Consider the following 14,840-nt stretch of genomic DNA (forward strand, 5'->3'; position numbering starts at 1 on the left):
AAATTGAGCATGATTTTTCTTGTCTGTTGTACAACCAGCTGTATTATTATGGTTTTCTCTAGCTCACACTTCCCTAGCTTTCCTGTAAGATATCATGAGAAACATTGTCAAAAGCCTTACAACATTACAACAACATTGCAAATAACATATACTTCTTGTTGCCAGTGCACAAGAGCTGTTGCCCTACTACAGAAAGAAGTAAGTTAAAATATGGTGGTTTTGATCCTTTGTTTTTCTTTCCCTTAGCTCATCATGATTTACAGATTATTGTTAACAATTTGTCATTTGAGTGTGTAGTTTGGTATTGACAACATTCAATCCTTCTGCCTTTACCCTGCTTTTTATGTCATAGAATAGGAAAGCTGCCTCTCTACAGTAATTGGGCACTGCCTGTTTAGAGCACAGAAAGCATGTCCATCTACCATGACTAGACTGCTCTAAGTGAGCTTTAGAGTCACCTTTAGAGGCTGCCATACTATGCTATGCTGTGGAAACTGCTGTTGTGGCATCTTGACATAAGTCGATTGCTGAAATATGAAATGCTTATCCCAACAGAATTTAAAGTGAAAATCCTGATGAGCCATCTTTTACAAGTTAAGTTATAGTGTTGGGAGTAGAACAAAAGATAGGGAAATAATTGAAGCAGACAATGGTATAGTCAGTGCTCAGGGATGCATGAGTAAGGGTTAAGGAGTAAGGCTTTTCAGACTGTACCATTCTGCTGTGTCCCAGTAAGGTCTAAATTCTCCATGAAAAAGGCTGGGGAAGAACACTGTCTTAGATAAAGGCTGAATGGCCTTTAACACAAGGTAAGAATAAAATGATTTAGAAATGTATTATTATTATCTCCTGACATTACCTTAGTACTAAAGACAATAATTTGTTTAATCTGTTCTGTTTATATCATTTATCCCCTAATCTTTATTACACTTTGCTCTGGAAAAAGTAAAACTAAAACTTGAATTTATTTGTGCACAACAGCAGCAGTATGAGAGGACTTGCAACAATATAGAGAAAGATCATAAAAACAGTCTGATTTCAAAAATCATTGCATTAAAATGGAAGCAATAACAAAGATCAAGTATTTCTGTACTTTCCAGAAAGGCTATAAACAAAGACAACAGCAGAGGTAGAATTTTATTTTCATTAAAGAATCCCTTGCTATAGGCAAGATTCGGCACTTGAATGAGACAGGTAAATAATTGATTTCCATGTTTTGATTTTCTAGGCAGTGCTTTGGTAATGCCAATCAGCATTTGTCAGTTCAGCCTTGGCGAGTCTCTTTGGCATCCCATCACATCTCATTACATCAAGTTTGCTTGGTATTTTACTACCATCTTGACTGTTGTGCAGGTTTTGTGTTGTCCAGAAGTCACCTTCTTATTATTATGTAAGATGGAAGAGAATAAATCTCCCACAGCTTGTATATGGGATTCATACTCTCCTTGTCCAATCATTTATTTTTATTTTTTTCAGTTTCTTTATGGTCTGGCTTTTTTATTTTATTTTATTTTATTTTATTTTTAGTGCTTGTTATGAAAAGACCTTCACCAAAACCAAAGATGCTTTTTATGTATAGGCTCAAAATAATTAGGCTATATTAAGAAGTTGACAAGTTTTGCTCTAAATTTAGAATCAGCGGCTGAACCTGGCACCATCTAGTTCTGGACTAACAGCTATGTGGGAACTACATGTACATTTTAATCTGTGTATGTGATACACAAGTCACTCTTTCACGTTTTCTAATGGATGCTATATAGGGACAGTATGTAACGTTTCCTTTTTGCTCTTTGTTGTCAGAAGCATTATGAGAAGTTGAGCCTTCTTAGCAGCACCAATGGAACACCTACCTGCAAAACTGAATTTTCAGAAAACATTTACATTCCAGCTGAAAGTTTTCAGTCTGCATGTGGAAAGAATGAGGATGAGGAAAGAACTTATGAAGAAATCCTGATAGAGAACAACAGCACTTTAGAAAACACTGAGAAAGGTATTAATTAGCAAAAGAAAAATCAGAAGTACTATTATGCTGCTCGGAGGTGGGTTCAAAGTTGTTTTGCTTTCATTTTTATGTGCAGGTATGTTCTCAGAATTAGATGATGAGCCGGATGTATTGGACAATTCAAGTAGCTCCAGCCTAAGTCATTTGAAAGAATCTCCTTTTGGTAAGATCCCTTAAGAAGCAAGGGGTATAATACTTTCTAACAGTTAAATTGTCATGTATTCTAAAATAGTTGGGTATTTCATGATTCATTGCAAGTTCACCATCTGTTGTGGGTCCTAAGTAATACAAAATTAAAATAGCTGTGCCTCTGTGGCACCCATTTCCAGGGTAATATATTTTCTATCACATTTTCTTTATGTAGCTCATCCCCGTATGTTCAAGGATTGGCTATGGAAACTGGAATATTATTGAGCAACTTGACAAAGAAGGTGATTTTAGATTTGAGCATAAGGTAACTAAAGTTAATAAGAAACAGAAGGCAGACAGCATGAGAACTGTCATCTCAGTAACAGGAATTACATGCATATGAATAAATGGAGTGCACTGTTAGAGGGTGTAAAAAAGAAACTTGGTAGAGGCAAGCATTAGCTGTGCAGGTGAGTTCATTGAAAGGAACCGCAGAAATGCTGAATAACTAGAATAAAATTAGGAAGTAATTATATGACAAAACACAGCAATCATTCTGCCTTTAGTTACTTGTGGCAATCAGTTAGGAAGGCATCAGCTATGTTGAGTGTTAAGTAATAGTTTTTGTATTATATTCAAATATGAAAAGGAAATTATATTCAAATATAAAAAAGAAAAAAGTTGTGACATCAGTAATCACTATAGGCTGCCTGCTAAAATATGATCTATGGTGATCTAAGTATTAAATGGGATGGGATTCTGATCACATTAGAGGAAAAATAAAGAACAGTTTATACTAGAAAAAAAAAAGTAATATTAGAACTAAAGAAATTCAAGATTTTTGTTTATACTATGAAGTTCTGACAGAAAATCTGTGGATCTTTTAAAATGGCCTTTTTAAAAGTGAAAGTAATAAGATTAACAAATTTTATTGGTGCAAGGTTCCAGGCTTCAAAACCATAAGGTAATATTACTTAATCTGTTTGTAGTGCTACTTGCAAGCTAGATTTCCTTCAAATTTTGTTGCAGGTACTGAAAAACTTGACTGCTATTAATTGAACTGTCCAGCCATTAGTTAAGAGCAACTAACTGATTAGATAATTATGCTTATAATCTATTAACTTAATTTACTATTTATAATTGGGTAGCCTGCCATTCTATAGATGACCTGTGGCAGCCAGCCTTGAGTTTCTTGCCAACATTTTCTTAAAAAAAAATAATATATATATATATATATATTTTTTTTTTTTCCTTTATTGCTCTGTTCTGCTAAGACAGTGACAGGATAAGGTTACCAGGTACAGACAGGCATAGCCTGATGCTGGGAGGAGATTGCATAGGCAGAATCCCTTAAGGAACAGCAGCCTACAGATGAAATATTCTGTTTTGGTGCTTATTTCGAAGAACAATACTTTGTGTGTCACCCAGAAACTGAATTCTTTGTAAGCTAGTTCAGCAATGTTAAGAGACATTGGAAATCTCTGTGTGGTTTATAACTTGCCACACCCAATGTGTTACTGGTAATTATTTCCTTGTTCATTTTTCTTTATTAAGAACCAAGAACTAACGAATTATCAACTTTTTTTCTGGTATTTTATTACCAGAAATTATGCTTTTTAACAGAAATTACTCTTCCTTGGGTTAGAAACTGGCTGGATAGCTGGGCCCAAAGAGTTGTGGTGAATGGAGTCAAATCCAGTTGGAGGCCGGTCACTAGTGGCGTTCCCCAGGGCTCGATGCTGGGGCCGGTCCTCTTTAACATCTTCATCAATGATCTGGATGAGGGCATTGAGTGCACCCTTAGTAAGTTTGCAGATGACACCAAGTTAGGTGCGTGTGTTGATCTGCTCAAGGGTAGGAAGGCTCTGCAGGAGGATCTGGATAGGCTGCACCGATGGGCTGAGGCCAACTGCATGAAGTTCAACAAGGCCAAATACCGGGTCCTGCACCTGGGGCGCAATAACCCCAAACAGAGCTACAGGCTGGGAGATGAGTGGTTGGAGAGCTGCCAGGCAGAAGGACCTGGGAGTGATGGTGGACAGTCGGCTGAATATGAGCCAGCAGTGTGCTCAGGTGGCCAAGAAGGCCAATGGCATCCTGGCTTGTATCAGAAACAGTGTGACCAGCAGGGCTAAGGAGGTGATCGTCCCCCTGTACTCGGCTCTGGTGAGGCCGCACCTCAATTACTGTGTTCAGTTTTGGGCCACTCGCTACAGGAAGGACATCGAGGTGCTTGAGTGGGTCCAGAGAAGGGCAACGAAGCCGGTGAGGGGTCTGGAGAACAAGTCCTACGAGGAGTGGCTGAGGGAGCTGGGCTTGTTCAGCCTGGAGGAGGCTCAGGGGCGACCTTATCGCTCTCTACAGATACCTTAAAGGAGGCTGTAGTGAGGTGGGGGTTGGCCTGTTCTCCCACGTGCCTGGTGACAGGACGAGGGGGAATGGGCTAAAGTTGCACCAGGGGAGTTTTAGGTTGGATGTTAGGAAGAACTTCTTTACCGAAAGGGTTGTTAGACATTGGAACGGGCTGCCCAGGGAAGTGGTGGAGTCACCTTCCCTGGAAGTCTTTAAAAGACATTTAGATGTAGAGCTCAGTGATATGGTTTAGTGGAGGACTGTTAGTGTTAGGTCAGAGGTTGGACTCGATGATCTTGAGGTCTCTTCCAACCTAGAAATTCTGTGATTCTGTGAATTCCACTGTTTTAATGAACTGGTTTTGACTGGAAGAATCCAACCAGTTCCTATTAATCCCAGTAAATTTAACCAGCATTGCCAGAAGTCATTGCACACTTTCCTGCAAGCAAATAAAGTTTAACTGATGTATAGGAACATCAAGATTGCTTTTTCAAAAAAAATAATAAAGTGGCCATACATTCTTAGATCATCTGTAGTTCTGTTGGATGTTGAAGTTAGTATTCAGTTGTAATAAATGCCAGCAGATGGTTTTTTTTTTTTTTTCCATGGAAAAAGAAAAGATAACTTTTTGAAAAAATATTATAAATTTCAGATATTTGGGTATTGCTTGGGTTATACTCCATTCATTGTTAATAAACATCTAACAGTATATTAATAATCAGCTATGATTTGTCAAGCACATCAGCATTGCAGGGATAAATATGACCAACTTCTATTTAGTTAATTTGGAAATTGCTGTCATGAAAAAGAGAATTTAAATTGCAGGAGTATTCGTTTGGGTTTTGAAGGGGGCTGTCTCATCATGCTGCCATCATATCAATTTCTGAGAAAACAATCTGTAAATATGGAAAAATATCCCTCTAATTTAAAACTGGGTAATAATTTGTAACAAGATGTCATGTGCTGTGCTGCTCAGTGGTACAGAAGCCGATATGCAGGTGAGTGTGAGTATAGCAGTGATTTGCTTTTTTATAGTCCACTAGTTGTAACAAAATTTTAATAATTTTACATAACCTGTGCCTTTTTATTATAACTTAAGAAAGGGACTGTTGTTCTTAGTGTAGGCAACGTCATTCCACAAGATCAATTTCTTTAGCAATTCCTATGATTGCCAAATGCAGGATATATAGATTCTTCAGTAGTAGTTTCATGCTCCTTAAAATGATTAATTCTACAGGATCAGATTACGCACATTTCAGATGCATAGAGGCAGTAGTGGAAGATGTAATCTTTTTTTTTATTTTTTTTTTCCCTGAATCTTTATAATTTGAAATGATAGAGATGGACAGAGAATAAGGATACAGTCAAAAAGCAATGAAGAGATGATAACAGCTTATTTGCATTTTTCTTATTTTAAAATTAAGAAGGTTCCCAACTACACCTTAGCTTAGTCATATTTATTTTTATTTTTATTTTTTTTAAATTTGTTTTTATTTACAGTGCAACTGTAAATTTCTGCTGGTAAAACCAAATAGCAGGAAAATGTGATCTCTCTTATGGCATAATAGTTCAGAAGTACTAGAAGCCAGTTGGGTGAATGAGAATTTAAATGTTTACTCTATCTCTGGGAAACTTTTTGGAAAAGATTTTTTTGTTTTCTTGAATCATATTTACTTACACTGCAGCCAGAACAATGTAGTATCATAAATAATGCTTCAGAAAGGCAACAAAAGACTAGTTGTCTGCAAAATATGCTATCAGAAAACCCTGTTTTTTATATACTTGCCTTCTGACCTTCTTCATAACTAAAAGGTAAATACACTATAGGTATTTCAGAATTGCTCAGGTCCTAGCTTTTCGTGAGGCAAAGAAGACTTAATGTCCTGTCATTCTGCTGGATCTTGCACGAGTTTTTCTATTACCTCATAGTGCTGTATCTGCGTCCAGTATTTGGAGGAATCTCTGATCTTGCATGACTTGACCAGTAAGCAAAGAAGTAGAGATTCAGGACTCTGTTTTCTTGCCAAAATTTCTGTAATGTAATCGTAATGTAATTCAGAGTAACTATATAGGGAAGAGACAACAGATCTGCCAGAATATTACAGCGAAGTAACTCTAGAAAGGTCTTCTGTGTCTGTCTTTAAACTTTTAGAAAAACAACTTGTTTACAAATTGACAGAACTTGAGTCTTGTGCAGGTAATGCCCAAAGCAGTTCAAAGTATGAAGTGCAATAACTGGGAACTTACAAAACTAGGATACTTTCAATAAATGAACTCTGCATGTGTGGTGGTATTACTCAGGTAAGCAGCCGAGTTCCACCATGGCCACTCTCTCACTCCTCCTCCTCATCGGAAAGGGGGAGAAAATATGACACAAAGGGCTCAAGGTTTGAGATAATGGGGGAGATGGCTCAGCAATTATCGTGACTGGCAAAACAGACTCTGAATAGGGAGATAGTAAGATTTATTGCCTATTACTAACAAGCTAGAGAAGTGAGAAACAAATGAAAAAAAAACAAAAACGTGTTTCCCCCATCAGCCCTCTGTGGTGGTTTTGCCGTGCTGGGCAGCTAAACCCCACAACCGCTCTCTCACTCCCCCTCCTTTAGATGAGGAGGGGGAGAAGTAAAGCAAAGAACAACTCATGGGTTGAGATAAGGATAATTTAATTAAAGGGAAATAATTATAATAATTAAATAAAGACTACCATGAACTAAACAATTTAACTAAGGGGAAATAAAAAGGGAAAGGGGAAAAGGGAGGGGAAAAGGGAAAATAAAAAGAAGGGAGGAAAACAAACAAACAAAATAAATGAAAGCTATATGGAAGTGCAGAGGAAAGAAATTACTCTCTACTTCCCACTCATGAGCGATGATTGACCACGTCCTTGAAGCAAGGCCTCAACGCATGCAGCCAGTGTTCGGGAGGAGGACCGACGTCTTCTCAATGAGAGCCCACCCCTCCCCTCTTCTTCCTGTTTCCACCTTTTATTGCTGAGTGTGACATCACATGGTATGGAATATCCCTTTGATTGGTTTAGGTCAGCTGCCCTAGTGATGTTTCTCTCCTCACTTTTTGCCCACCCCCTAGGAGGGTTAGAGAAAGGCCCAATTCTGTGCCCGTGCTGCTCAGCAGTAGACACAACACTGGTGTGATAACACTGCTGTTCCAGCTACAAGTACAGAGTACGGCACTGTATGGGCTGCTGCCGGGAAAGTTAACATTCCGGCCAGACCCAGTACAGTCATTGTTTAACTGCTTCAGCACTTTCAGTCTTTGAAAAACTCAGCTAACTTAATTAAGTTCTACTTTGGGCACCATGTTCCCTCTTTAGCCTGGATTTTGTGCATAGAGCTGAATCTTCTTATCACGTGAGGCCGATACAACAACCGAGCAATTTAAACTTTTGGGCTGCTCCCGTTCCCAACACCTTTGCACTCCCATGTTGACTTCCCATCCCCCAAATGACTTCTCACCCCTAAGTCTCACTCACGGACCCGCCACCCACAGCCATTCCCCATCAGGAGCAGACACCCCCAAACCAATTCATGGCGGGGACAGCAGGGGAGGGCTGTGTCCAGCCCCCTTCCCCCCCCTCAACCCCCCTCCTGCCGAGCGATGCGGGAAGAAGTGCAGGCAGAGGCTGTGCAGGGTGGAAGAGTGGTAATTTATTCTTCCTGGGGGAATCGTGGCTGCCACCCCCAGCCCGTCCCCAGGCGAGGCCCGGCCGCCTGCTCAGGCGGGGGGCCCGTCCTGCCGGCCTGCGTGGTCCCCGCTTCCCGGCTCCTCCTGCCGCACCCTGTGCAGCCAGGATGTGTCCCCGACTTCGGCGTCCTGCGGGGAGCTTGGCAGTCTGCGCCCGACCTGCCCCGCGTGCCAGGAGAAGCTTCTCTCCAGTCTGCGCCCCGTGGAGGGGCTGCGCGCCCTGCGCCGGGGCGAGACGCTGCGGGAGCGGTAGTTGGAGGGGCTCCTCCCCCGCTGCCCCCTCTGCTGCTGCTGCTGCTGCCGCCGCCCCAGCCTCTCATTCCGCTGGAACCTTCCGCGGGGTCTTCGGGCCAGGCGCACCACTGCTACAATGGGCCCGCGGCACATCGGGCAGGTGTCTCTGCCCTCTGCCCAGAGGTGGATGCACTCCAGGCAAAAGGAGTGCCTGCAGGGGTCCACGCGAGCTGCGCTGGACAGCGGGCCCAGGCAGATGGGGCACTCATTGTCCCCGGGGGCCTCCTCGGGCTGCTCCTGCCACCAGCTCATGGTTCCTGCAGCTTCCGCAAGGTGCAGATGGTCGTCCTGTGGGGGAGGCTGCCCTGGTGCCGGGTGCTCAGCAGCTGCCTGGGGTCTTCACCACCTCGATGTCTCTCGGGTCTCCGGCAGGAACTTGGCGCCTCACGTGCCACCAGGAGGACTACTGCAGAGAGAAGCAGGAAGAACATGTTGTATCAGCAAGCAGACATTCGCTTTCTAGGTTCTACCACGTTGTCTAGAGTGCTGTAGCTGTCAGCAGTCTGTGCATGGATTGCAAACACAGACTAGGCTTAGGCCAGATGAGGTACATGGATGTCTGTAGGTGTGAGAGCATTACCGAAGGCCCTTGATGGCTCGCGTGCAACAACAATGGCTTCGCGTTTGCTTCTAGCAATAGCTCCGCCCGTCTCTCTCCTTCCAGCCGTGGAGACTCGAGCTCTCGCCTACCACCAGCCGGACTGGCCGCAGGCGCCCCGCGCAGGGCATTTATAGGCAGCCCCCTTCTGTGAGGCCAGAGGGGACATCACAAAGGTTTCGGGGTACCCCTGATGGCAGCACTGACTTGATGGGAGTCTCAGGTATTTCAAGTGACACTTTATTCTTGATACCTCAGTGCCCTCTCCTTGGCCCAGTCCTGGATTCTACCTCTTCCGAGATGGCTTTTCTTAGCCTGATACCGCTCTCCGCTTGGCACCTGTCAGCGTGGAGCAGCCATCTCAAGTCTCAAAACGTTCAGGTGACCTCTGTCAGTGCTGCCCTCAGGGACACCCCAGACCCTGCTGATGTCACCTCTGGCCTCACAGAAGGGGGCTGCCTATAAATGCCCTGCGCGGGGCGCCTGCGGCCAGTCCGGCTGGTGGTAGGCGAGAGCTCGAGTCTCCACGGCTGGAAGGAGAGAGAGAGGCGGAGCTATTGCTAGAGGCATACGCGAAGCCATTGTTGTTGCACGCGAGCCATCAAGGGCCTTCGGTAATGCTCTCACACCTACAGACATCCATGTACCTCATCTGGCCTAAGCCTAGTCTGTGTTTGCAATCCATGCACAGACTGCTGACAGCTACAGCACTCTAGACAACGTGGTAGAACCTAGAAAGCGAATGTCTGCTTGCTGATACAACATTTTCTTCCTGCTTCTCTCTGCAGTAGTCCTCCTGGTGGCACGTGAGGCGTCAAGTTCCTGCCGGTGATCCGCAAGGCGAGGGAGGTGCTGAAGACCCTGGGCTGCTGCTGAGTGTCCGGCACCAGGGCAGCCTCCCCCACAGGACGACCGGTTCCACATCGCGGCAGCTGCAGGAACCATGAGCTGGTGGCAGGAGCAGCCCGAGGAGGCCCCCAGGGACGAGGAGTGCCCCATCTGCCTGGGCCCGCTGTCCAGCGCAGCTCGTGTGGACCCCTGCAGGCACTCCTTTTGCCTGGAGTGCATCCACCTCTGGGCAGAGGGAAGGGACACCTGCCCGATGTGCCGCGGGCCCATCGTAGCAGTGGTGCGCCTGGCCCGAAGACCCCGCGGAAGGTTCCAGCGGAATGCGCGGCTGGGGCGGCGGCAGCAGCAGCAGCAGCAGCAGAGGGGGCAGCGGGGGAGGAGCCCCTCCAACTACCGCTCCCGCAGCGTCTCGCCCCGGCGCAGGGCGCGCAGCCCCTCCACGGGGCGCAGACTGGAGAGAAGCTTCTCCTGGCACGCGGGGCAGGTCGGGCGCAGACTGCCAAGCTCCCCGCAGGATGCCGAAGTCGGGGACACATCCTGGCTGCACAGGGTGCGGCAGGAGGAGCCGGGAAGCGGGGACCACGCAGGCCGGCAGGACGGGCCCCCCGCCTGAGCAGGCGGCCGGGCCTCACCTGGGGACGGGCTGGGGGTGGCAGCCACGATTCCCCCAGGAAGAATAAATTACCACTCTTCCACCCTGCACAGCCTCTGCCTGCACTTCTTCCCGCATCGCTCGGCAGGAGGGAGGTTGGGGGGGGGAAGGGGGCTGGACACAGCCCTCCCCTGCTGTCCCCACCATGAATTGGTTTGGGGGTGTCTGCTCCTGATGGGGAATGGCTGTGGGTGGCGGGTCCGTGAGTGAGACTTAGGGGTGAGAAGTCATTTGGGGGATGGGAAGTCAACATGGGAGTGCAAAGGTGTTGGGAACGGGAGCAGACGCATGGTGACATAGCCCAACTGCAAAAAAGGCTGACAGTAAAAGTCCCCTAAAAGCCTGGCAGCAGAGAATGCCTGCCAGCTGCGGAACCGGGCCTGGCAACCTGTAGCATCCCTGGAAGGTGCTGCTGGCCTCCTGCAAGTGCAGCCTAAGGGTACCTGAGGACCAGAGACTGTCTCCAGGTGCCACCACCAAGGGCAAAAGCAGGGAACTACAAGAGCAATGGGCTGTCTGAGAAGGAGGAACGGCTCTGGGAAAGGTGCCATTCCCAGAGACTAGGAAGCATCGGTGTCTATCACTCGTCTCAGGTGAAACACAGAAATTAGCAGCAGCTTTTGGCTGCTCTAAGGAGGTGGTGTCCTCTGCTCTCTTCTGTCTCTCTTAATAGAAAAAGGACTCCTTCTCGACCCTAAATGGAGTGCCTCTCCCCCTCAGAACTTCCTGTGCTGCACAAATTGTTCTTGCCTACATGACATCCTTAATCCAGTGAACCTGTGCTGGGGATGCCCAGATGACTCTGAACTCTCTGATGGGAGCCTCACGTCTTTGCAGTGACACTTTGTTCTTGATTCCTTGGGGCCCACCCCCGGGCCCACTCCTGGGTTTGGTCTCTTCCAAGATGGCTTTTCTTAATTAGCCCAACACCTCTCTCCGTGCTTGCCTTGAATCACAGAATATTGCCCAGGGGTGGTTTGTGGCCACGTGTAATAACGAGAACTTTACAGCAAAGAAAGCCTCTGTGTATTGCAGCACCCTACCAACTCCCACTTGCCGTCTCTCCACACCCGCAGGCAGGGGGGCATCCCTGAAGGGCTCAGCCCTTTGGAAGGTCACGGCATGAACTTCGTTGTTGTCAGAAGCGGGATTCTGTAAAACGTGCACTCCGGGATGCTTTTGAGGAGGTGGTAGAAGAACACTGGGAGGTGCATGAGGCTGTCCTGGTTTCAGCTGGGACAGAGTTTGTTGTCTTCCCAGTAGCTGGTATGGAGCTGGGTTCTGGATTTCAGAAGAGAGTGATGCTGACAACACACCGATCTTTTAGTTGTCGCAGAGCACTGCTTACACAGAGCCAAGGAGGTTTCATCTGCCCACACCGCCCTGCCAGCCAGGAGGCTGCAGGTGCACCAGGAGCTGGGAGGGGACGCAGCCAGGACAGCTGGCCCAAACTGGCCAGAGCCATGTCCCATACCCTATGGGGTCGTGCTGAAGACTGGGACTGAGCAGGTTGGCCAGAGTGTGGCTACTGCCGCGCGGGGTCTGTCTGGGCATCATCACTCAGTGGGCAGTGAGCAATTGCATTGTGCGTCACCGTGCATTCATCCTGGAGGAGAGAAGGCTCGGCGGGATCGTAGCAGTGTCTAGATATCCCCAAAGGGAGGATGCAAAGAAGACGGAGCCAGGCTCTTGTCAGCGGTGCCCAGCGGCCGTACAGCTCTAGGTGGCCCTGCTTCAGCAGGGGGTTGGAGCAGATGACCTCCAGAGGTCCCTTCCATCCCCAGCCCTTCTGGGAGCTTCCTTCTGGGTAAAAAACAGGGCCCTTTTATACCACTGATACAGAAGATGGCATAGGATGCCACCACGTAACAAGTGAGGTACTGCTCAATTCTATCTTCCACCTGAGACAGCCAAGAGGTTGCGGTGCTCCTGGTTTTCTCTAAACAATCCTAGGTTTCTCATGCATATTCCCACTGTCCCTGGCCAATTTCCACCTTCCCAGGTGGAAAGTTGTTCCTCAGTTTCTTGATGCGTCCTCATCAATGGTGGAACGCAAAAAGCGGTGTCACTTTCCAAGACTCCTTTGGGAGAATTAGGAAGTAGGTATTCTTTATGAACAACGCTGGGTATGTGGGGGATAATTCCACCCAACACGTACAGCTAAGCAAGACAAGGAGTACTTATTTATGGTACGGGGATATCCATATTTATGCAGTTCACAAGAAAAGGCAGGATTTATGCTAATGGTTTCTCAGAACTAATTATCATATTGTCCCTCCTGCTGTTGCAGGTCAGGTAACCTCTGGTGGTTGCACTTCGGGGCTTTCTGATGAAGGCTCATCATCTTCTTCATCTTGTACTTCTTTCTGTTTTGCGCATGCTCAGTCATTGTGGTGGTTTTACCGTGCTGGGCAGCTAAGCCCCACAACCGCTCTCTCACTCCCCCTCCTTTAGATGAGGAGGGGGAGAAGTAAAGCAAAGAACAACTCATGGGTTGAGATAAGGATAATTTAATTAAAGGGAAATAATTATAATAATTAAATAAAGACTACCATGAACTAAACAATTTAACTAAGGGGAAATAAAAAGGGAAAGGGGAAAAGGGAGGGGAAAAGGGAAAATAAAAAGAAGGGAGGAAAACAAACAAACAAAATAAATGAAAGCTATATGGAAGTGCAGAGGAAAGAAATTACTCTCTACTTCCCACTCATGAGCGATGATTGACCACGTCCTTGAAGCAAGGCCTCAACGCACGCAGCCAGTGTTCGAGAGGAGGACCGACGTCTTCTCAACAAGAGCCCACCCCTCCCCTCTTCTTCCTGTTTCCACCTTTTATTGCTGAGTGTGACATCACATGGTATGGAATATCCCTTTGATTGGTTTAGGTCAGCTGCCCTAGTGATGTTTCTCTCCTCACTTTTTGCCCACCCCATAAGAGGGTTAGAGAAAGGCCCAATGCTGTGCCACTGCTGCTTAGCAGTAGACACAACACTGGTGTGATAACACTGCTGTTCCAGCTACAAGTACAGAGTACGGCACTGTATGGGCTGCTGCCGGGAAAGTTAACATTCCAGCCAGACCCAGTACACCCTCTTCCACCTCCTCAACCTGAGCAGCACAAGGGAACAGGGGAATGGGGGCTGCGGTCAGTCCCTAATGTTTTGTCTCCACCGCTCCTTCATGGTCACTCTCTTTCCCTGCTCCATGTGGGGTCCCTCCCACAGGATGCCATCCTTCGGGGGCTGCCCACAGGCAGCAGCTCTTCAAGAACTGCTCCCACACGGCTCCGTACCACGTGGTCCATCCATCCCCCAGGAGCAAACTGCTCCAGCACGGGTCCCCCACAGGCTGTAGCTCTCCTCAGACCCCTGCTCCTGCGTGGGCTCCTCTCCACGGGCTGCAGCCTCCTCCAGGCCACATCCACCTGCTCCGCTGGGGGCTCCTCCACAGGCTGTAGCATGGAGATCTGCTCCATGTGGGACCCATGGGCTGCAGGGGGACAGCCTGCTCCACCAGGGGCCTCTCCACAGTCCACAGCGGAACTGCTGCTGCGAGCACCTCCTGCCCTCCTGCTGCACTGACCTGGGGGTCTGCAGGGCTGCTTCTCACTGTTTTATGTTTTCCCTTTCTTAAATATGCACTCACAGAGGGGCACAAACAACATCACTTATTGGCTTGGCTCTGGCCAGCAGCAGGGCCCTTATCTAACATGGGGCAGCTCCTAGATTCTTCTCAAAGAAGCTGCCCTTATGGACTCCTGCTACCAAAACCTTGCCACATAAACCTACTACAGCATGTTGTACGTAGCAAATAATGGGACTCTGAGTCAGGGTTATCACTTAGCTCCAGATTTATCTGTTTTTGAGAGCAACAGTAAACATACTAGGAAATACCCATTCAGTAATGGCACCTTCTGTCTGGAGCTAGTAGTTTCATTCACAATTTGGGTTTTCGGCAAAGTTCGCAGGAAGCTACCTCGTGTCTTGCAAGTTCTGTGATCACAGAGATCTTTATTATTATTCAGAGTGGTTGTAGTTGGTGGCAGATTTGATGATTTTAGAAGACACTGCTTCTTCAAGACATTACGCCTAAGACTCAGCCTAAGATACTCTTACATCTGCTGTACACGGTTCTTTAGGTTGTATAGAGAAAGCTTCAAGAATTTAGTTGAAAGTGATTATTGCATTAAGAAACACAGAATTTGCACAATGAGCTGTCTGTGGAGAGTTTCAGAGATCTGAGTGTTTTGTAGGCTTGTT

At 46.7% G+C, this 14,840-nt stretch overlaps 2 protein-coding genes across 5 annotated transcripts in view; both read left to right on the forward strand.

Annotated features, from left to right (window-relative positions):
* Positions 1-14,840, forward strand: part of NEK10 (NIMA related kinase 10) — a 106,015-nt gene that overhangs the window by 62,328 nt on the left and 28,847 nt on the right. For 3 of the 4 annotated variants that reach the window (XM_072033455.1, XM_027451089.3, XM_072033456.1), the window contains exons 27-28: positions 1,801-1,990; positions 2,079-2,165. In XM_072033455.1, coding sequence (XP_071889556.1) covers positions 1,801-1,990; positions 2,079-2,165 — 277 coding nt within the window. Of the gene's footprint in view, positions 1-1,800; positions 1,991-2,078; positions 2,166-2,366; positions 2,996-14,840 lie in introns of those variants that run through there. The other variant, XM_072033457.1, reaches the window with a different exon arrangement.
* On the forward strand, positions 7,622-9,238 carry LOC140001580 (uncharacterized). Its single transcript, XM_072033451.1, has 2 exons — positions 7,622-9,029; positions 9,147-9,238. Exon 1 carries the CDS (start codon positions 8,102-8,104, stop codon positions 8,972-8,974), a length of 873 nt encoding a protein of 290 aa, XP_071889552.1. The 5' UTR covers positions 7,622-8,101; the 3' UTR covers positions 8,975-9,029; positions 9,147-9,238.

Source organism: Anas platyrhynchos, chromosome 2 (genome assembly GCF_047663525.1).
Source record: "Anas platyrhynchos isolate ZD024472 breed Pekin duck chromosome 2, IASCAAS_PekinDuck_T2T, whole genome shotgun sequence".
In the NCBI taxonomy this organism is placed as follows: Eukaryota; Metazoa; Chordata; class Aves; order Anseriformes; family Anatidae; genus Anas; species Anas platyrhynchos.

Excerpts from the sequence above, each read along its gene's own strand:
- LOC140001580 (XM_072033451.1), top strand. The coding sequence starts at position 8,102 with ATGCGGGAAGAAGTGCAGGCAGAGGCTGTGCAGGGTGGAAGAGTGGTA.